Source organism: Podarcis filfolensis (assembly GCF_964270895.1).
Source record: "Podarcis filfolensis genome assembly, chromosome: 17".
In the NCBI taxonomy this organism is placed as follows: Eukaryota; Metazoa; Chordata; class Lepidosauria; order Squamata; family Lacertidae; genus Podarcis; species Podarcis filfolensis.
Window position 1 is genome coordinate 33,334,368 of NC_139621.1, and position 22,632 is coordinate 33,356,999.

Consider the following 22,632-nt stretch of genomic DNA (forward strand, 5'->3'; position numbering starts at 1 on the left):
GATGCTTCAGCTTACAGACTCTGCTAACCCAGAAATAGTACCTCAGGTTAAGAACTTTGCTTCAGGATGAGAACAGAAATCGTGCGGCGGCAGGAGGCCCCATTAGCTAAAGTGGTACGTCAGATTAAGAACAGTTTCAGGTTAAGAACGGACCTCCAGAACGAATTAAGTTCTTAACCTGAGGTACCACTGTATCTACAGTGCGTTCAGCAATGATTCGTGCTGGAGGAGGCAGCATGAATTTCATACTCAAGGTATGGTTTTTTTTACCAACCAGTTTAGAGTAGGTTGGAGGGGTGATCAGTGGCTCTATGCAAGTCAGTTTGACAGTTACTTACTGACCCAGATCCTGTGCTTTTATGCTAGTGGCGCTGTGGGTTAAACCACAGAGCCTAGGACTTGTTGATCAGAAGATCGGCAGTTCGAATCCCCGCGACGGGGTGAGCTTCCGTTGCTCAGTCCCTGCTCCTGCCAACCTAGCAGTTTGAAAGCACAAACTTTGAAAGCAAGTAGATAAATAGGTACCGCTCCGGCGGGAAGGTAAACGGCGTTTCCGTGCGCTGCTCTGGTTCGCCAGAAGCGGCTTAGTCATGCTGGCCACATGACCCAGAAGCTGTATACCGGCTCCCTTGGCCAATAAAGCGAGATGAGCGCCGCAACCCCAGAGTCGTCCGCAACGACCTAACGGTCAGGGGTCCCTTTACCTTTTAAAGCCTAATGTACTAAGCAGGCAACGGTTTGTTCTGACGTAGCACCTGAAATAGTGATGGGAAAAACTTCACCACACATTTATTAATGCTGGGCTGTTGTTAAACGCCGTAAGAACAAGTTTGTTTTACCCTCCCGAGCCAGGATCCTGCCCACAAAGGTCCTGCAGAGCAATCAGGCCACATGCAACGAAGAGAGAACTGAAAGGCTTCCTGTTTGTCCACCAGCAACATATGGTGAGAACTGGTGAGCATTAATATGTAATAGACCCCTGTTAAGAAATCAATGGGGTTACAGTTTACTGAGCCTGTTGACAGCTGGGAGCCTGGCAGCCAAGCCGTGTTTGCTCTTGTAACTTTGGACAAGAGGGAATTAGCAACAGGTGGGTTGTATTGTTCTCAAAGGAAAATAGTTGTATCCAACACTGAAAGACGGAAATTGTGCTCGCTCAGACCAGTTGGGCAAAGTTTGTGCAGTTGCACAACATCCTCCCTCAAGACCTTTGCTCTGTAGGCTAAAGGCGAACTGAAATGGACCAAATTGCCTGACTGCAGAAATGAGATTTGTGTGGTGGCAGCACTTGCTAGAGGCAAACCATGCCAATTATGAACTTCAAGGAACAGGTCCCACGACAGCTGATAGTCCGGATGTGCCCTGACCACCGCTAACCTGCTTTCCCCACTCCTCCTTCATCTACCCGTGAAGGTATGGGCGGATGGATGGTAGGAAACAACCCTTTCTGAGAGTTCATCATCCATCCATTGTAGAGACCCTGGCTGGCTAGTTCATTTTCTGGTGGGTGACTTTGGGGCTGTTCCACAAATTGCACAGGCGCAAATGCAGATCGGCCAACAAGTGTACACTGCTGCCTGACATGTGCTTGCTTGTATGATACATGTGTATACAGCAACCACCTTTTGTTGCATCTGTGCTTTGCATTTTTAGTTAAGACACCTAAAATGTGAAATGTGTGAAGAAGGCCTAGTAGGAAGGGAGGAAGGGTAGTGTTCTGAGGCCCTCCCTCCCTCACCCACCACTGGCTGCCTCCAAATCCTGTTGCCGCCTCCTCAATACACCTTCACTGGAGGCTTTTGAGCAGAGGTTGGATGGTCATCTGACATGGATGCTTTATTTGGGATTCCTGCCTAGCAGTGGGTTGGACTAGATAACTCTTGGGGTCCCTTCCAACTCTATGATTCTGTGACCTCTCTGCACAGAATGACAATTCCATAGAGAGCCGGATTTGGCCCTCTGACCTGTAGTTGCTAAGTCCAAATTTGGGCACTCTGGTGCTCCTGAACATCTCCCACTCAACTCAGCTGGGCATTGCAGTTACCTGGTTCACCTGTTGACTTAAGGCTGCAGAACAGCCTTCCACAACTTGTTGTCCTCCAGATGTTCTTGGGACTATAACTCCCATCAATCCCAGGCAGCATGGCTAAGAGTGATGGGAGCCGTGATTCAAAACTATGCAGAGTTGGGGAAGGCTGCTATAGAACCTCTGTGAGGAAGCTCTGCTATCCAGTCCCAACCAATCCACACATGGACCAGAGCTAGGCCAGCATTCTGATTGGCTTCAGAGAACCAGGACACTACCTATGCCTTGGGACAAACCAGGTACAATGGACGCTCGGGTTGTGAACATGATCCGTGCAGGATACACATTCACAACCCGCAGCGTTTGCAACCCACAACTGCACACGCATGGGTTGCGATTCAGCGCTTCTGCGCATGCACAAAGCGTGATTTAGCGCTTCTGCGCATGCACGACCGCCGAAACCCGGAAGTAACCTGTTCCGGTACTTCTGGGTTTCGACGGTCCGCAACCCGCAAAGACGTAACCTGAAGCAGCTGTAACCCGAGGTGTGACTGTAATCTGTAGTCTTAGATTAGACAATGTACCCATTGGTGAAAGATAGCCCCAGCATAACCAATAATAGGACCTTCTCTGAATGTGCCCCTCTGGCCAGTTGCTTGTTGAGATTAAGGGTCCATCTAGGCTGGAATTCTTTTTCAGCAGTGACTAGTCAGATGCCTCTGGAAGCTCACAAACAAGGCATGAAGAAACACACAAATAAACACACCATCCCATTGATTGCTCCCTGGCAACTGGTACTCAAAGGTAAACTTCTCTAACTGTGAAATCTCTATTTTGCTATCATGGCTAATCAGAGCTGTCCTGCTTTATCAAATCAAGAGTCCCATCTAGGCTATAAGCACATTAGTGGCTTAAACTTTCCCTCTGTTGCATTTCACCCAATGCACATGATGTGATTTGTTCTCCCACCCATCACAAACTCCTATTCAATGAGCATGTGGCTGCCTGAACTGTACACATCTCAAGTTTAACTGCAGCTTATGTTTTCAAATCGTATGGAAACTGCTCTGACGGGAAATGCATCCAACAGGAGTATTCCTCAAGAAACTGCAGGATGCATAAAAAAACTTGTGGCTAACTGGCTTCAAACACCAGTGCGGGGAGAGCATTGGAGCTGGAATAAACTGCAATGTGCCCACAGCCATGGTAAAGTATTCTTTTACAAAGCGATCTGCTGTCATGTATAGACAGTGGGGGAGGTAGGAGGAACCCTACATAAGTTGTAGATTTCTTGCTGCCTCCCATGCATTGTACTTGGCGCATTGCCACTTGCTCGGAGAGAAGGAACTCTCAAGCGTGTAGCAGTAACATTGGGTTCTGCTGCCACCTGGTGACATTCTTAGAAGGTACAGCCAGCCTGGTTTCAAAGGAAGAATTCTTTAGCAGCTAGCCTGTTGTACTACAGCCCGGAGAGTTTGGGGCATATCTAGGGAGCAGCAAGAGGACTGATGGGCTTTAACAATGGCATAGAGGCATGCCTGTTCTTCTGCTCAATGTCACTGTCTGCTCAAAAGACCAGAGGCAAAACTGCACAAGGTACTGGGGACTGCCAGAAAGATGGGCTAGTACTGGAATAGGATGCCAAGCACAGTTGCAGCACACGGCAGTATCTCTGTATACTGCATTCATTTTGTAAGATCCAAAGCATGTGCTTCGTTGCAGAACCGCCACGCTGAGTCCAATTATGTGGCAACCACAGGACTTGGGAGAGGAAGTAACAGCTGCTTTATCTCCAGCGATATTGGTGGATTTAAAGGCATGTTCCCTGCGGCAGATGCAATCCCTAAAACAGGCAAAAACACATACCCAAAAAAAGGCAATTGGAAACAAGGCTCAGTTGGTAGAGCATGAGACTCTTAATCTCAGGATTGTGGATTCATGGGCAAAATATTCTTGCATTGCACTGGGATGGACTAGATGACTCTTGTGGTCCCTTCCAGCTCTACAAATTCTCTGTCCTTAGGTGGGCATGCTCAGGGAGAAGACTGATACAAGATTTTAAAACTAGTCAAGAGTGCTTGACTGCACTGTTGCTGCTTTGTAAACATAAATACTTTATTGTCAGGGAACCAGGCAGAGGGCCTTCTTGGTAGTGGCACCTGCCCTGTGGAACGCCCTCCCACCAGATGTCAAAGAGGAAAACAACTACCAGACTTTTAGAAGACATCTGAAGGCAGCCCTGTTTAGGGAAGCTTTTAATGTTTAATTGACTATTGTATTTTAATATTCTGTTGGAAGCTGCCCAGAGTGGATGGGGAAACCCAGCCAGATGGACGGGGTATAAATAATAAATTATTATTATTATTATTATTATTATTATTATTATTATTATTATTATCATTATCATCATCATCATCATCATCATCATCATCTATGTTTTCTGAGTGGTTTTAACTGTTTTTGAAAAGGAATTGTGTGTTGTTGCTCTTTTTTTGCAGGTAAGGGAAAAAGATTGACTGCGGGGGTGAATAAAAACAAGTGCAGGCTTTATTAAAAGGGGAGGGGAAAAACAACCACGATGGGAGGAGCAAGATGAAAGACTTCACCTAGTTTGTATGTACTGTATGTTAACAATGCAAGTCACCTTACAAGGTGGCCTTGAACCTTGGATGAAAAAGCTGCTGCAACTTTTTATAAAATCCTGCTTCTGTCTACACACCTCCATCTAAGGATGCGAAATGACCTAGTGAGGACCAGTGGGGCTGCTCACTCATTTCTTTACTAACAGGAGGAGCACAGTGACAGAGACTAATGGAAAGAAGCTATTGTACGAAGACAGCAGCTGCCAAAGCATGGAGACACTCCTCATCTCAACAGCAATCATAATGTACGCCACTACCAGTTGTGTATGACACCAGGTCACAGTTTGGTACAGCAGCCTCTGAAGCCGAGATTTTGCCACTGAACCCAAAAAGCGATGGAAGCGGTAGTCTGCTTCCACCATAACGGCCCAGCACAGAAACCCAAAGACCTGGCCAGGGCGGAGGCCATGCCACCAGGCTGAGAAGGCAAAGGTGGCCAGGAGAGGATGTGAACTGCTCTGCTGGAATATGAGCCGCCTCAGCCACTGGGCTGTGCTCTTGTTCCATGTTCGGGTGAAGCCAGCAATTGTGTTGGTTGTTTCTAGGGTCCAAATATCTGTGTCCATGACGACTCTGTCGGCAGCTGCTGAATATTGGTGGTGGCCAAGATCCAGCCCCAAACCGGCAGCAAGAAAGAGGGACTCGTCAAGCAGCCAGTGAGAGTAGTAAGTGAGCCTGAAGGACAGCGCTGAGGTCCACACGACGTAAACACAGTCAAAGTGGGTGCAGTTGATTAGGCCATCCAGAGGGGAAATGTGTCCCCTCACGATATTGTTCAACAGGCCCAGAGCCAGAGCCCCCAGGCCTTTTTGAGTGGCAGCCCAGAGGAGACCTGAAGAAAAGGGAGCCTTGGAATACCTTACCCATGCCTGAAATCTGCGGAAAGAGCACAGAGGGCCTCCCAGCAGGGTTGGGAAACACAGCAGATAAGTACACAATGGCAGTGCCTGGAGCAGGTGCCAGCAAAAGGATCTCCTCTCTTCAGATGGCAAGCCCACCCTCACTTTGTTTTCATGGATATCCAAAGCCAGTGAGGTGACTTTCTGGGTCATCAGCATGAGGGCGGAAAGGGCAATGGGCAATCTGAAACAGAGCAAAAGGTTAGCTCAGTGACAGGTAAAAGGTAAAGAGACGCCTGACCATTAGGTCCAGTCGTGGCCGACTCTGGGTTGCGGCACTCATCTCGCTTTATTGGCCGAGGGAGTCAGCGTACAGCTTCCGCGTCATGTGGCCAGCATGACTAAGCCACTTCTGGCTAACCAGAGCAGCGCACGGAAACGCCGTTTACCTTCCCACCGGAGCGGTACCTATTTATCCACTTGCACTTTGACGTGCTTTCGAACTGCTAGGTTGGCAGGAGCAGGGACCGAGCAACGGGAGCTCACCCCGTCATGGGGATTCGAACTGCCGACCTTCTGATCGGCAAGCCCTAGGCTCTGTGGTTTAACCTACAGCGCCAGCCACGTAGCCCAGCTCAGTGACAGAAGAGCACACAATTTGCATTTAAGAGCCACCAAGTTTTAGGTCTCGGCAATTCTGTTAGAGAGCCTATGTCACATCCCATTTTAAGCATCCGAAATAATGCCAGGAATTGTAGTTTTGGTGAGGGTGCTGAACATTTTTTGTTAGATATCTCAAACCGCCTCACAGAACTAAAATTCCCTGGCTCCCATGGGCAACAGGAAATGGCTAATAAACCAGTCTGTCTGGTTTATATTTCCCCGCTTCAAAAGTAAATAGAGCTGCTTGTCTTTTAAGTCTTATGTACTTTTCATGGCTCAGGATCTGACTTTTACGCAGATCCTTTTAAGAGCAAAATTTGTATGTGTATTCTTGCTCACCTTGGGTCTCTTTTTGCAGGGGAGCCTGATCCGGGAAGTGACCAACACATCACTTACTCAAAAGTACAAATGTGCTCATGGAAATAAAAAGGTTGACTATCCCTCCTCAAAAAGAAGCTCACTGCTTAGTGATAGTTTAGTTTGTCCTAATAAAGGTATTTTATTAGGGTGGCACTGTAGGTTAAACCAGAGCCTAGCACTTGCCGATCAGAAGGTTGGCGGTTCGAATCCCCGCGACGGGGTGAGCTCCCATTGCTCAGTCCCTGCTCCTGCCAACCTAGCAGTTCGAAAGCACGTCAAAGTGCAAGTAGATAAATAGGTACTGCTCCGGCAGGAAGGTAAACGGCGTTTCGGTGCGCTGCTCTGGTTCTCCAGAAGTGGCTTAGTCATGCTGGCCATATGACCCGGAAGCTGAACGCAGGCTCCCTCGGCCAATAAAGTGAGATGAGCGCCGCAACCCCAGAGTCGGTCACAACTGGACCTAATGATCAGGGGTCCCTTTACCTTTACCTTTAATAAAGGTATTACACTACTGCTCCTGTTTATACTGGGTATAATTCCCATAAAGTTCAATGACAATAAAATTAGTAAGAAAAACAGTTATACCACCCAGGAAAGGACACTCTGAATCCAATTGGTCTGTCTACTGTTTCTATGTGTACTGAAATAATGCAAAGTAAACTGCTCCGAGACTAACTCTGCCAACCAACCGATACACTAGACTAGAGCGAGCACATCTTTACCTGATACATGCAGCTTCTTGTAGGTAATATTCTTTGTAATGCAGCCCAAGATGGCACAGTGTTTGCCAGGTCATCTGAATGAAGAATGCCCATGTGTGGACCTGCTGTGGGCCAGCGGAATGGATTACGGCAAGAGAGGAGAAGGCAGATATAAGCAGCAGCAGGGCATAGCACCCCATAGCAGACCAGGCAAGGAGGAAACCACCCACCAGGAGGAAAGTGTACCTAAAAATAAACAGACGTGTTTTCAGAGCCATGATGGCAATTTTCAGGGTAAGAAGTTTCCCACCTGGCAGGAAAGTGAACAGACGGGGAGGCGGGAATACCAAGTGTGGCAAGGCAGTGTTGGGAAGATCTGGGAATCTGTGCTCCTTGTGTAACATCTAGTTCCCAACCAACCACTTTGGTAACAAACAAAAAATCAGCCAGGTCATCACACTAGTTCAACCTGCATCGATACCCAAAGATGCCATTTGGTTCACTGTTAGAAATAAGCATAAATTATTAGTGCACATCCAGTTCACATAGGGCTGCCTCTTGTTGTTTAGTCGTTTAGTCGTGTCCGACTCTTCGTGACCTCCTGGACCAGAGCACGCCAGGCACTTCTGTCTTCCACTGCCTCCTGCAGTTTGGTCAAACTCATGCTGGTAGCTTCGAGAACACTGTCCAACCATCTCGTCCTCTGTCATCCCCTTCTCCTTGCGCCCTCCATCTTTCCCAACATCAGGGTCTTTTCCAGGGAGTCTTCTCTTCTCATGAGGTGGCCAAAGTATTGGAGCCTCAGCTTCATGATCTGTCCTTCCAGTGAGCACTCAGGGCTGATTTCCTTCAGAATGGAGAAGTTTGATCTTCTTGCAGTCCATGGGACTCTCAAGAGTCTCCTCCAGCACTATAATTCCAAAGCATCAATTCTTCGGCGATCAGCCTTCTTTATGGTCCAGCTCTCACTTCCATACATCACTACTGGGGACTGCCTCTTAAGACAGTACAAATGCTTCAACTGGTGGAGAATTCTGTGGCATGCTATTGGAAGAAAGATGGCGGGGAGCTCCAGTCGTAACTGATTTTCTTCCCAGCTAGTTGTTGCTTTTAAAGTGCTACACATTCCTATACAGGGCTTTTTTTCCAGCTGGAACTTGCCATAACTCTGTTCCAGCACCTCTGTTCCAGCACCTCTGTTCCAGCACCTCTCTGTTCCAGCACCTCTCAGGTGGGCGCCATTGCCATTATAAAAGAAAAAAGGAAGGTGTTCGTGGTGAGTTCCGGCACCTCTTTTTCTAGAAAAATAACACTGTTCCTATAAGAAAGATAGGAAAGTTGTGGTCCTCCAGATGTTGCTGGACTACAGCTCCCAACATCCCCGACCTTTGGCCATGCTAATTGTGATCGATGGGAGTTGGAGTCCAACAACATCTGGAAGGCCACAGGTTCCCCATCCTCTGGCAAATACAATAGCCTCCTGTCCACACAGCTGGACCATAAAGAAGGCTGATCACCGAAGAATTGACTAAACGACTAAACAACAACAACCACACAGATAAGGCCTCTTTTGTATGTTCCCTTTTCCTAAGGACAGAACCATTCAGGCATGGAGAATATATCTTCCCATTTTGGTACCCAGAGGTGGTTGCTAGGTACTTACAAGACCTGGGAGACCAACAGATGACACAAATGTCTATAAAATTAGCATGTGATACTTTACAGGTATAGATGTTCCTGAGAAATTACAGTAGCAAATGGTTGGAGCTCACCTACACAGTTTTGCTATGTGCCAAGCTTCCTCAGATTTTATTTTTTTCAGAAAATTGTTTTATTTTTATTTTTTTAAGAGGAAAGGGGCAGGAAATCCAGGGCACGCTACAAATGACATGAGACTCAGCCCCCCAGTAACATCATGGCTGGTGGCACTTTCTTTTGCATCTCACTTTCTGGGAAACAATTGGATTGGCCCTTTCCTTACCAATCCACTTTTCAAATCTCCTCCTTATCCACAGATGCAAAACTTTTTCTTTCTCAAGTGTTTCCTAGTTCCTGATACATTGAGCTTATTATTTTCTAGAAGCTGCTGTTTTTTGATTGGCTTTCTTTTTAAGTCCCGTATTTTTTGCTCTATAAGACGTACCAGACCACAAGACGCACCTAGTTTTTGGAGGAGGAAAACAAGAAAAAAAATATTCTGAATCTCAGAAGCCAGAACAGCAAGAGGGATTGCTGCGCAGTGAAAGCAGCAATCCCTCTTGCTGTTCTGGCTTCTGGGATAGCTGCGCAGCCTGCATTCTCTCCATAAGACGCACACACATTTCCCCTTACTTTTTAGGAGGGGAAAAAGTGAGTCTTACAGAGCAAAAAATACGGTATATTTTATAAAAAGATTTCTTAGTTATTGTTTCTATTGTAGGCTTTTAAATTCTCGTTTTAGACCTTGCTTTGTTTGCTGCTTATTAGTCAAGAAAAATATAACATTTTTTAAAAAAATAATAGTAAAAAAAATTAGATAATGATACCTACCTTGCATTTATAGAAAGATTCCCAGAGGCACAGAGATAATGGAACAAAATAGCAAATGGAAAAGCACCTAGCTGGTATAAAGCTGTGGCTTGAAAGAAAAATTGGGTTTCCCAGTTCATGAAGACCCTCATTCTCAAAATGCTATTTTGCTGGTTGTCTTCCAGTCCTTTCTCACCTAAATGAAGTGTCTCAACAAACATTGTTGTCTTTTCCCTATATTGGAGTAGGCTAATAATGGAAATCACCCAGATAATGAAGGTCAGCATATCAGAGTTTATAACTATGGAGACGGGACATTCTGCCTAAAATATACCATTGAGGTATATTATTTGTGCAAATGCCATTTTCACTGAGCTGCTGTGCCACGGAAGTCGGATTGTTGCCCGATGAGGCCCTGTTGAATACTGATTATGAGGTAGAAGCAAAGATAAGAGCCTCATACCAAACTGATAACATCTCCATGACACACAAAATTGCCATACTTTCAAAGAATCAGAGACACATAAATGGTTGTTCTTATCCTTCCCTTATAATATCCATCATAAACATTGCCAGAAGAATACACAGTAAGTCAATATAAAAAATGGCAACTGTGGTAGGCATGAATGGAAAATTGTTTTAATACATTGGATTGTAGTGGGTATAAGGGTCAGTACAATAGTTAGGTTTCCAAGCTCCCATATTTCTCACAGATGGTCCATGGCTAAAAGAAGGCATGCGGTGAGTTTCACTAGAAATGAAAAAGTAGAAGGAAAATTGAACATCCCTTCCCTGTGTGCCACAGTCCTGGTAAATATCACTCCCATCCATCGCCAGCCCACCCATAAGGCAGGCTGAGCCAGCCACCTTGGGTGGCAGAAGCCCAAGAGGCAGCATCCCCACAAGTGCCCTTGGTCACCCACCACTGGGGGAGAAGCAGCAAGATGGCACCAACATCTTAAGAGATCTTGTGCACTCCACAAAATCTTGTGAGAACTCTGCGAGATCTCATGGTCACTGTTGCTGCTTTGTGGGCACTCCCCAGGTAGGGGAGGCTGTTGTGGGGCAGCACCTTCCTGACGTACTTCGGGTGGCAAAACGGGATGTGCCCAGAGCCACCTGTTGGAAAATTCCCAATGGCACACTTAGGTACATGTCATTTGGGCATAGTTGACTCAGGAATCAAACCCATGCTGCTCCCCTCATCCCACCACAACACTGGGGAGGCTTGTAGCAGTTAGAAGTGTGGGTAAGAGTCCAACTAGGGCAGCTAAGGGTGAAATCTCCCCTTGGCCATGAAACCCATTGCGTGACCTCAAGCTGTCTCTTGCCTCAACCAGCCCACACTGTTACTGTGAGGATAACCTTAATCTCAGGTTTAAGGGTTGGAGCCCCGCACTGGGCAGGAGTCCTGCATTGCAGTGGGTTTGTTTGCACACGAGCCGATCCTCGTGATCCCTTCCAACTCCACCATTCTATGATTGTGCGTTTCCGAGCACAATTCAAAGTGTTGATGCTGACCTTTAAAGCCCTAAACAGCCTCTGACCAGTATATCTGAGGGAGCGTCTCCACCCCATTGTTCATCCTGGACACTGAGGTCCAGCGCTGAGGGCCTTCTGGCAGTTCCCTCACTGCGAGAAGTGAAGTTGCAGTGAACCACCACGCAGAGGGCCATTTCAGTGGTGGCTCCCGCCCTTTGGAACACCCTCCCATCGGATGTCAAGGAAATAAACAACTATCTGATGTTTAGAAGACATCTGAAGGCAGCCCTGTTTCGGGAAGTGTTTATGTTTGATGTTTATTGTGTTTTTAATATTCTGTTGGGAGCCGCCCAGAGCAGCTGGGGAGGCCCAGCCAGATGGGCAGGTAATAAGTACTATAAATCAGTACTATAAGTGAAATATACTCGGAGTCAAGAGTGGATTTCATGCTCTTTATTCAGCTCATAGTGGTGAGGAGGAATGGAAGTTCCCCCGCAATATCTGCTTTATATACATCATTTACACAATGGGCTACATGTGATTGGCTAATTCCGGGATTCTCCTGTAGGCCAATCAGGTTGTGGATTCACTTCCACCTGGAGCTGGATTGGGTGGCTCCTGCAGACCAATCAGACTGCTGAATTGTTCTAGGACCAATCAGACTGCTGCATTTTGGATCCTATTCAACTCAGTACATAACAATAAGTAATATAAGTAATAAATTAAACTATAAGTAAGTAATATAAGTAATAAATTGTTGTTGTTGTTCCATGAACCATTGTGGGAGAAGCAAGCACAGCACTTGAGCAGGATATAAATGTACTGCACTAACACAAATGCTGGCTCCCATGTTTGTCTGTTTACACGAAAAAATTCAAGACACGTAACATTGTGTGGCGGGTACGCCGTCGCACGCTATTAAGCGCATCAATGGTAACCCAGAACGAGGGGAGGAGTTACACGCTCCAGGGCGGGTTCTTATTGGCTACGTCGCTCCCATCCGGCCCGAGCGCAAGGCGCGGGGAATCGATTCCCGAGGGCCACGATCGACACTCCTCTCCTTCTCGTTGGTATCAGCGGGCTGCGTCGTCGCCGGCCGAGTAATGGATGAGAGGGCGGACAAGATGGCGGAGAAGGCGCAGAAGAGGTGAGCAGATTCGAGCTGGTCGGGTCTCTTTGGTGGTGGGCTTAGCGGCGGCCTGGTGGATGGCAGGTCTGCAATTTGGCTAAGAAGGTGGGCGGGAGCCCCGGTCTTCTTCCCAGTTCTCTTTTGCCCGGTGCAGAATTAAATTTAGCATTATTCTCGCCATTTGCCACGGCTGCCCGTTTATTGGTCTCTTTTTACCTTGGATGCATTTTTGCTCTGCGTAGAAATGTCTCGCAGCTGCTGCTGCTGCCCGATATGTTTCATGGCCTTTTGGCGCCACTAGATCCATTTTTCTCTCCACCGGATCCCGTACCAGTGAAGTGAGGCTAAGACTCCACGCATCTGATATGAAAGATCAAGACCGTGAGGGGAAAAAAGGGGGTCTTAGCCTGATAATTTTACAGCTTAAAACTTCTTTCTCCATAGTTTTTATTCATTTGCTTTACCGCTTATTCAGGCTGCTGCTTTTTTATACCAGGGCGAGATAATCTTTTTAATAAAAACAAAAACAACCCCACTCTCCTGTTGCTTTGCCTTGCAGAGAAAAGAAAATAGGACATGAAAGTTACACATGGGCTGCTGTCCTGTGCCCTTGCCTTAGAAGTCAGCCCCACTGAGCTCAACTGGGTGTATTTTTAGTAGACATGTGTAAGAATATCATTGTTTAAAAATGCTTTCCTCCTTTGGGGGGTGGAGCAGTCTCATTGTCTGTGTCCCAGACTTCAGACTTGTGAAACATTTTGTTTTTTTACTAGAACCCTGGTTAGGTTTCTTAATTTTTGTAGCCCCCTCCATGAGGGACACGATGGAACACTGAGACGAACTGTCAAGCCTAAATTCTCTTAGCACCCCTTTCTTGAATTGCCCATCAAGGAAAATTTGGAGCCATTGTAACTGACCCCGTTACATCTGGGTAACAGCACCCAGCTCTCCTAATCTGGAACTAAAAGCCACTGAGTGGGTCTCAGCTTGCTTGAAATATTCTGGATATATTTTCATATACATGTGCTTTCAAGGGAGATGCAAAACACTGTTGTTTTTTGTTGATGTTCTCTTTTCCAGTGTAAAGATTGCTCCTGGAGCTGTTGTCTGTGTCGAGAGTGAAATCAAGGGTGATGTGACAATTGGTAAGAGAAAGTAATTTGTGTGGTTACTGTAGTTGTCAGAATCTCCAATTTGAATTATTGTCAGATTAAAGATACCAGTCTACAAATAGTCTCTTAATTCTCACATATTGCTTAACGTTTTAAAACAGCATTGCCTTCAGTACGAGACAATTCCTTGATTGTACAGGGGAAGATAATCCAAACAAGATCAATGTTTGTTTACAGTGTGGGTGGGGAAACTGCTGTGGAAATTGTTAGACACCCAACTACCATCAGCCCCAACCAACCTGGCCAAATGTGAGGGATGTTGGGAGCTGTAGTCAAATAATATCTGGAGGGCCACAGGATTTCCGCTTATAGTTTGCAACAATGAACAGTGAGTAGAACCAGTGAGCCGATCAGAAGTACAGGTGCTCATGAGGGCAAATAGTTTGTAATCTGAAATACCCCTTCCATATTTATGTGGTGTTCTTGCTGAGAATGTAAAAAGCTTGTGGGTGTGATGGCCTGGGATTCGGATTCGGATGCTGAACCTGAGGAATCCCAGCCTGCACAGGATTCCCCGCCTCCAGAACCAGCTGAGCCGGGGCTGGGGCCTGAGCCTGAAGGGTCCTCACCTGTGCTGGATCCTCATGTGCAGGCACCAGCTGAGTCTGCTCCGGCTCCTGAGGGGGTGGAGGACCCATTGCCTGCAGGTGCTCCACTCTCAGCCCTGTCAGGGGAAGCTGAGGTTGCCTCTGGGTCTGGTAACCCTCCAGCTTCTCCTGAGCTGCAGAGAGGTGGAGGGAACTAAATTCCCGCAGGAGGAGGGCTCACCTCCAGGCCAGGAGAGGCGAGTCACCTGAGGATCGGGGCCGCCCTGTGCCTTGGGGCAGATAAAAGCCAGCCAGCCTCAGTCCCAAGTTGCAGGAACAACTTCGTTGGTTGTCAGTTCCTGCCTGAACCCTGTCCTGCCGGAGCTCCTGACCTCACCCGACTACCTGCCCTGCATCCAACTTCAACTTTTATGGTCTGCCTCCATACTGCACCTTCGACCTTGGACTGGACTCGGACCTCTCGGTTTAGCCCACGGGACCAGCACAGTTGTGTTCCAATAGTCCCTTCCACTGTTTGAGAATATAGTTGGTGGTTGAGATTTCTTATTGGTTCCATGTACATCCATGGTAGCCATGTATTGAGACAAATTGATACTGCTGCCCCATACCCTCTGTTTTCATAAAGTAGTTGGATAAATATCTAACCGCTATACTCAGGAGTAAACTTTTGAGTATTTCCTACAGGGCCTAGGACCGTGATTCACCCCAAAGCACGGATCATTGCAGAAGCTGGACCAATAGTAATCGGGGAAGGTAACCTCATAGAAGAGCAGGCAATTATCATAAATGGGTATGTATGATATGTTGAACTTTTCTTGGGCCAAAATGGTGTACCTTGGGAAGGCCTTAGCGAATGCAGCCAAAAGCCAGCTTAATTTTTAAAATGTAAATGCAAGCATAATATTATGCAGTCTACCCTACACTAATACTAATAATAATACTAATAATAATACTAATAATAAGAATAATTATTTTATTATTTATATGCCGCTTACCTGGCTGGGTTTTCCCAGCCACTCTGGGCAGCTTACAAAGCATACATATAATAGCTTTCTGTCCGCTGCAGCTTCTCTCAGTGGTGGACCACATGTTATGTGTGCAGAAGATCCTACCCTTATCACCTTGGTTATGCCAGTGAAAAAGGTCTTGGCAACTCCTTGCCTGAGTTCTTGGAAAGCTGCTGTCAGACTGAGCAGATAGTACTGAGCTAAATGGACCATTGGTCTTATTCATCATAAGAAGCTGCCTTCCTGTACTACCCAAAGCCACTAAAACTTAAATCTCCCAGGCCACCTTCCTTGCCCTTGTTTTCTTGGCCTCTTCCTAAGCAGCCTCTTCTCATTGGCTCAGTTTTGCAGGGACAGTGTAAGGTCAGTGTTAAAATGGGAAGAAATGCAAAGCTGCTTCATGAATGCACTGTTGCAGAAGGGTAGTGAATCTCCATGTTGAATCCTTGTGCTTTATTTTATGATCCACTGTGGAGGGGATATGCCACTAAAAGAAAGCACGTGTAAGGAATCTAAGATAAAGAACAAAGCTTCCTATAATCCTTGCATGCCTTCAGTAGTTCACTGTTGTACACATTTAATTTGATCACACAGTATTTTACGTGATTTTTAAATTCCCCTTACCCCACTACTTTGATACGCATTTTGTGGTGTTCTCTTAGTGCGGAGAAATTAAATGGGAAATGGTTTGATCTCCTGAATTCTCCAGTTGCACAGCACTACTGGTGCCTTCTTTAGCCTGGCAGAGCATATTGCTCTACTGTGCCAACAGTCATCTGTCCTCATTGGCTCTGCAGTCTGAACAATCAGCTTTCTAACTCCTAGAAAAAGGTGAATCCAAGGTACTTTCTATACTGAAGGACTTTTCCTCATCTGTATCCATTTTTCAAAGCTAAATGTTTTGGGGAGCTGCCCATAATTTAGTTTTTTCCACCAGATATATTTAAATTGCTATGTAGATGCAAAGGTGGATGTTTCACCCAGCAACCTCCTTTCATTTCACACCTGTTCTGGTATTCCAGAAGAAACAGACTTGCCTTTGGGGCATGGGATACAGTGAGGAATCAAAAGCAGCAGCTCAACGCCATTGCCAAAGTTTAAACTGTCCAAACCCTCTGGCTTCCAAAGATAAAGACAGTTCTCAATCTTTCAACAAAGACATGGTTTTGTTGTGATGTAGAAATGTTTATTATTATTATTATTATTATTATTATTATTTATTATTTATACCCCGCCCAACTGGCTGAGCTTCCCTAGCCACTCTGGGCGGCTTCCAAAAAAATATTAAAATACTGTAATACATCAAACATTAAAAGCTTCCCTAAACAGGGCTGCCTTCAGATGTCTTCTAAAAGTCTAGTAGTTGTTGTTCTCTTTGACATCTAATGGGATGGCGTTCCACAGGGCAGGCGCCACTACTGAGAAGGCCCTCTGCCTGGTTCCCTGTAACTTGGCTTCTCGCAGTGAGGGAACCGCCAGAAGGCCCTCGGTGCTGGACCTCAGTGTCCGGGCAGAACGATGGGGGTGGAGACGCTCCTTCTGATATACTGGACCGAGGCCATTTAGGGCTTCAAAGGCCAGCGCCAACACTTTGAATTGTGCTCGGAAACGTACTGGGAGCCAATGTAGGTCTTTCAAGACAGGTGTTATATGGTCTCAGCGGCCGCTCCCAGTCACCAGTCTAGCTGCCGCATTCTGGATTAGTTGTAGTTTCCGGGTCACCTTCAAAGGTAGCCCCATGTAGAGCGCATTGCAGTAGTCCATTGCAGATGTTAATGCATGTTTCAATTCTTTTACAGCTATCCTGAAAACATTACCCCTGATACAGAGGAGGTGGGAGCCAAACCAATGATCATTGGTACCAACAATGTATTTGAAGTTGGCTGTTGTATCCTTCAAAAGAGCAGTGAGAAAGTGTATGTTTGCACAGGACAGTGCTATTTTAGCAATGAAAACACCAGTTCTGTGATTGAGTGATTTATTACTTACACACACACACACACACACACACACACACACACACACACACACCTTTTTCACAAGGGAGAATTGTCTGAGTTTAATGACCTATCTCAGATTCCACAGGTGTTGTTAGTCACTTATATCTCTTTTGTTCCCAGCAACTTCCACCCATGGGCATTTTGTTCGTGTTCTGGGCAAGAGCTTCCTAATAATGATGGGGTGTGGGTGTGTTTGCAGTAAACCTCAATGATATTTTAATACAAGAACTGCATGCATTTATTTCACTACACAAATGTGCTGCATGGGCTCGCTGTGCCTTTCATGTCACAGGGAACGTGTGGCAAAATAGATGTGTCTGCTCAACACGTTGCAGCATTCACAATAAACATGGTAAACAGATGCTGGTTTCCCTAATGTGAAAAACAACAACCCTGCATTGTGAGCAGTGACCTCTCTCTTGGGACAAAAGGCCTCAAAGGTCTGTTTTGTTTTGTCTAAAGGGATCAACCATTGCAGCTGGTGTTCCAAACTCAAATGAGCAATCTTAAATAAATGCAATCCAAAGGACCAGGTAACGAAAGTAACCCTCCTACAAGGCAAGCAAAGCAATGCAAAACATCACATTTAATATCATTACAATTTCCCTTGTTCTTTCCTTACCTGCAGTATTCTCCATGTTGGCTGTGTTTTAAACCTAGTTGACAGCCTTCTAGTACAACAAGCTGTGAGTTTTGTTTAATCTCCTGTCTATCTTCGCCTTCCTTTTCTGCCTAATTTTAACACAGCTTATAACCGTTGAAGCCACAGAAGAGTGGTAGGAGCACCTTTGCTGTAACAAAAGGGTCGTTCACAATCATAACAGCTAATTGGTTGCTCACAGAGAACTTCCCACTGATCTTTTACTTGTTCTGCTGAGAGAATTCCACTCACTGTTCATTCCTTCTCTGTGGCAGTTTGTAAGAGCCTAGCAGAAGAACCTAGGACCACAGAGCTGGCTGCTCTGAGCATTGAGGAAAGCCTTTGAGCACACACTCAAAGGTCCATAGGCAGCTTTTGATTAAACTAAAGGCCACTGGTCCGGGAGCTTTCAAATCACACTTTACTGAAGCAGGCCACTTGTCCTGAACGCCTTTTCAAAACATGGGGATTCTTCAGAGAGGATTGTATTAGGAGGAATCCAGGATAAGGGAGCATGCAAACTAAATATCTAAGTACTCTTCTTAACTGTGAACTTACAGATTCCCAGGCAATGAAAATAGGAGACAACAATGTAATTGAGTCCAAAGGTATGTATGTTGATTAAGTGGGAAATTGATAACGGGGGGTTATTTTTTTGTTTCTGGTTTTTGCATTGTATTACATATTCTCTATGCTTCTGAGGACCACTCCGACATCTGAAAATAGTGGAACGGTTTATGTGAAAAACCAATTTTGATAAATATATTGCAAGTCCGTAGTAGCATGCTTAAAATTGCAGCCTTCCTTTTTAAAAAAAAAAAAAGTTTGGCCAAGACAGTAGTTTTGGAAACAGCACACACACACTCCATTTGCAAACTTTCTTAATTCTGAGTTTCCCCGTGTTCTCCTAGGGCAGTCATGGGTAACCAAAGGCCCTCTAGATGTTGCTGGATTAAAACTCCCATGAGCCCTAGCCAGCTTGGTCAGGGATGATGGGAGATGTAGTCCAGCATCATCTGCAAGGTCACTGGTTCCTCATCCCTATGCTAGATGGTACAGACTGTGGCAATTTAAGACCAGAGTGTAGTTGCACATCCCTGGGTTGTGTATACTTGGAAATAAGCAGTGGACCTGGTGGCACTCAGAAGTGAGACTGCACATGATTGCAGCCGAAATCTGATATCAGCTGATATCTCAAACAAGTTGAGTTCTAGAAACAACAAGAAGAAAAGGGATGTTACGGAGGAGTAGCAGAGAGTAGACTTATGTTGATGAGATTCTCCGTTTCTAGAGGTGAGATGCTGCGCTAAAGAACAAACCACTGATTAGACTTCATGACGTTGCTCATTCCAGGTGGGTTGTTTGCCATTTCATAATGTGGGATTTTTTGTCTCTGCAGCATTTGTGGGTAGGAATGTGATCTTGACAAGTGGCTGCATCATTGGAGCCTGTTGCAATGTCAACACCTACGAAGTCATCCCTGAAAACACGGTCATCTATGGAGCTGACTGTCTTCGGCGAGTGCAGACTGAGCGGCCCCAGGTAGGTGCATGACAGGAGTTCAACCTTTGCTGATATGTCGCCAGTTGTTTCTCCCTTTCCAACAGCATGACTTTGCCAACCCAGTCTGGTCTATCAGGACGGAGAGCCACTTGCTTCCTTTTCTTTCCCATCAACTCGGCACTCCCGTGTCTATGGTGCAAAGGCCAGTGGCGGTGGAGCAACTGGTTTGTCAATGAGAATGTCATACGAAACCTGGCACAAACCTAAACACACTTTTTAATCCTCTCTGAGTGGGTCACTTATAAGAGTCCATGATGTCTGGACCTTGAAAAGCCACAGTTTGCAATCAGTTTCTAATTCTGGTTTTCTAGCCGATTGCAAACTGACTTATCAAGGTCCAGGCATCATGGACTCTTACAAGTGACCCACTCAGAGAGGATTAAAAAGCCTGTTGTCTTTCTCAGCTTGGCTGGGGAGTAGGAGAGACTCCCAGGATGGGGGCGGATAGGAAATAGAAATGAAGTTTCTGGTTAATTGACCATTTGCTTTCCCCTGTGCTGTCTTTAAGGATGCTTTGGTTCTTTATCCCATGAATTATTTTCCCTGGTAGAGCAGAACATAAGCAAATGAATTCAGACTGTCAGTATTATCACCTATCTGGTGCTTCCCCCCCCCCCCCCATTTTTTCACTCTGCTCTTCTTTTTAGCCACAAACATTGCAGCTGGACTTCCTAATGAAAATCCTGCCAAACTATCACCATCTTAAAAAAGCCATGAAACCAACTTCTACGCCTGTGAAGAGCTGAAGACACCCTTCTCCCAGCATGCTTACCAGAACTGCAGTGCTTTCAGGACTCTTGTGTCCACAAGAACTAACTCCCTTAACTTACATGCTCGTTCATTCCATTGTGCAGCTTAATGTTATTTATTAAAATGTTGAAAAATGAAATGTTGTGTTTGATGTATTCCCCTCAATGGGTTGTCTTCTTCTTAGCTGATAAAAACTTGCGTTTCAGTGGAGGAGTGAAATGTTTTAGCATTACAGGAGGTATAATTTTCAGTGGAATTGGGGCACGTTAAATGCCATAGGCGCAATTCAGGCAAAGCGATGCACTTTTTAAAAGTCCCACTGCAGTCAGTGGGAGATGCTTAATGCTCACGCTGAAACCTACAAATTCATAACTGCCCGCTCAGAAGTGGGGGACCTGTGGCCACTCTTCAGATGTTGCTGGATTTGAACTCTCAGCATCCCTAACTATTGGCCAAACTGTGGCTGAAGGTAACTGGAGTTCAACAATGTCTGGAGGGAAGCCACAGGTTCCTCACTCCTGGCCTGGATTGCACCTCAAGTGTATTGGAGCTCCTCATCATTTCTCTAAGATGTGTCTCTTTTCAGACGAAAATGGTGCAAGAGTGAGTCCCTAAGTGCTGTGCTGGCAGGAACTAATGGGAGTTGGGAATCCAGAACATCTGACAGACACCAGATTGGCAAAAGCTGCCCTGAGTAATCCAGCTGTGACTGGTTATCGCCTCCCCTTGGCTTTATAATACACTCTCACACTCCATCTACAGAGCCATTTGTGTGCACTCTAGACAGTGTGAGAGAGTATCTGTACCTTACTGAGCAATCCTATACCTAAGTGTGAAATTCTAAACACCCTTAGGAGTAAGGCTCCTTGGAAAGGGTGGGACTTTCTTTTGACTAACCTGTGCAGGTGTGCTCTGTGACCCAAATCAGCTTAAGTCATAGCCCCCAATAAATCTGTTATATTTTCCCCCAGTTGCTCAAAACGTGTAATCCAAGGAAAGTTAAGCATCCTTAAAACCTGTAAAGGAACTAAGCCCTTAATTGTGTCTGGGCAAGGCCCTCTGATTTCAACTGTACTTAAGTATTCTTAAATTTATCTGGATTGTACCTTCCCTTTGGTTTTTTTTCCCTAGGGTGAGAGTTGTCCAATACAGCCATACCTAATTTCTGTATTCACTGGAGGTTTTTAAACAGATGTTGGATGGCCACCTGTCAGGGATTATTTAGCTGTGATTCCTGCTTTGCAGGGAGTTGGACTAGATTACCCTCTGGGATCCCTTCCAACTTTACAATGCTCTGGGGCTACTCTATTAGTCCAGAGGCCATCAGCGTAACACAAACTAATAATCCCAGAAGTTGCCAGGTTCTGCCATAATTAGGGTGCCAGGAAGCAAGATGGGTTTTCCGATTATGGAAAAGATGCATCATGCAGGCATATATGAGGCCTGGCAAAACAACAAAAAACCCCGCAATATTCCTGAGCTGTTTCTCCCTCCGGAATGGAAGCTCCTCACGGAGAACCATTTGCTGAAGATCTCAATGAGTAGACAGGCTCTCAGATTGAAAATGCTTTGTAAACAAAAATATTCTGCGACTGATTGTAACTTCATTAGCATCCTCTAAACATAGCTTTCCCAATCTGTGCAAAGGCCTGCTTCCAAGGGTGGGTGTGAGTGTTTGTTCCGGCTCCATGGAATTCCCTAGATGTCAGCGTGGTGTAGTGGTTAAGAGCAGTAGATTCGTAATCTGGGGAACTGGGTTCGCCTCTCCGCTCCTCCATGCACAGCTGCTGGGTGACTTTGGGCTAGTCACACTTCTTTGAAGTCTCTCAGCCTCACTCACCTCACAGAGTGTTTGTTGTGGTGGAGGAAGGGAAAGGAGAATGTTAGCCGCTTTGGGACTCCTTCGGGTAGTGATAAAGCAGGATATCAAATCCAAACTCCTCTTCTGTGATACAATACACGACTGCATCTAGGGCTGCTAGCAGTTGCATGCACAGAGAGCTGGGCTGGGAACCAATATCTCAAGAACACCTCAAGTGTGTGAACTTCTGCCATCCTCATGCTGCCCCTAAGGCTCATTAAATAGAGTTGCAAATTGAGAACACGTTTCTCTGTATACACAAGGGGCCGAAGCCTTGACTTCCCTTACTATTTTCTCATCCAAATCTCTCTTGCCCCTGTGATTAATTCTCCCTTAGAAACAACCTTGACATGCCTCCACAAACGTTAGGACTTTCTAACATACAAAATATCCACTCTGCCCTTGGGGAGTTCCAAAAGTGTATATTATTCTTACGCAAGGGTGATTGCTGGAGAGTGTGACCTAGTGGGTAGACTTGATGGATTTGGGATAAAGAGTTCCGTAACACACACTGGGTGACATTGAGCGAGGCAAGTTTCTGTCTCGGTCTAGTGTTGCTGTGAGGATAACCGGGAGAACCGAAGGAGATGACCTTCAGTGAAGATGTGATCAATCATGCCATGTGTGCTATAACCTGAGTTCCATGAATGGAAAACAATGTTTCAGGATAAATGTCTGCCATGGAGCTGGTGCAAGAGGACATCATTTTGGTTCCCCAAAGAAACCATCCAGCCATCCAGC

General features: G+C 45.8%; 2 protein-coding genes across 2 annotated transcripts; one reads left to right on the forward strand and one right to left on the reverse strand.

Moving 5' to 3' along the window:
* Nucleotides 1-4,651: 4,651 nt before the first annotated feature.
* Nucleotides 4,652-9,891, reverse strand: MBOAT4 (membrane bound ghrelin O-acyltransferase MBOAT4; the record flags this gene model as incomplete). The annotated part of the gene is made up of 3 exons (XM_083592455.1): nucleotides 4,652-5,751; nucleotides 7,253-7,477; nucleotides 9,761-9,891. 3 exons carry the CDS (start codon nucleotides 9,889-9,891, stop codon nucleotides 4,797-4,799), a joined length of 1,311 nt encoding a protein of 436 aa, XP_083448581.1. The 3' UTR covers nucleotides 4,652-4,796.
* A 2,214-nt stretch (nucleotides 9,892-12,105) lies between these two features.
* Nucleotides 12,106-20,169, forward strand: DCTN6 (dynactin subunit 6). Its single transcript, XM_083594118.1, has 7 exons — nucleotides 12,106-12,368; nucleotides 13,431-13,495; nucleotides 14,755-14,860; nucleotides 16,877-16,965; nucleotides 18,278-18,325; nucleotides 19,117-19,259; nucleotides 19,928-20,169. Exons 1-7 carry the CDS (start codon nucleotides 12,325-12,327, stop codon nucleotides 20,024-20,026), a joined length of 594 nt encoding a protein of 197 aa, XP_083450244.1. The 5' UTR covers nucleotides 12,106-12,324; the 3' UTR covers nucleotides 20,027-20,169.
* Nucleotides 20,170-22,632: the final 2,463 nt, after the last annotated feature.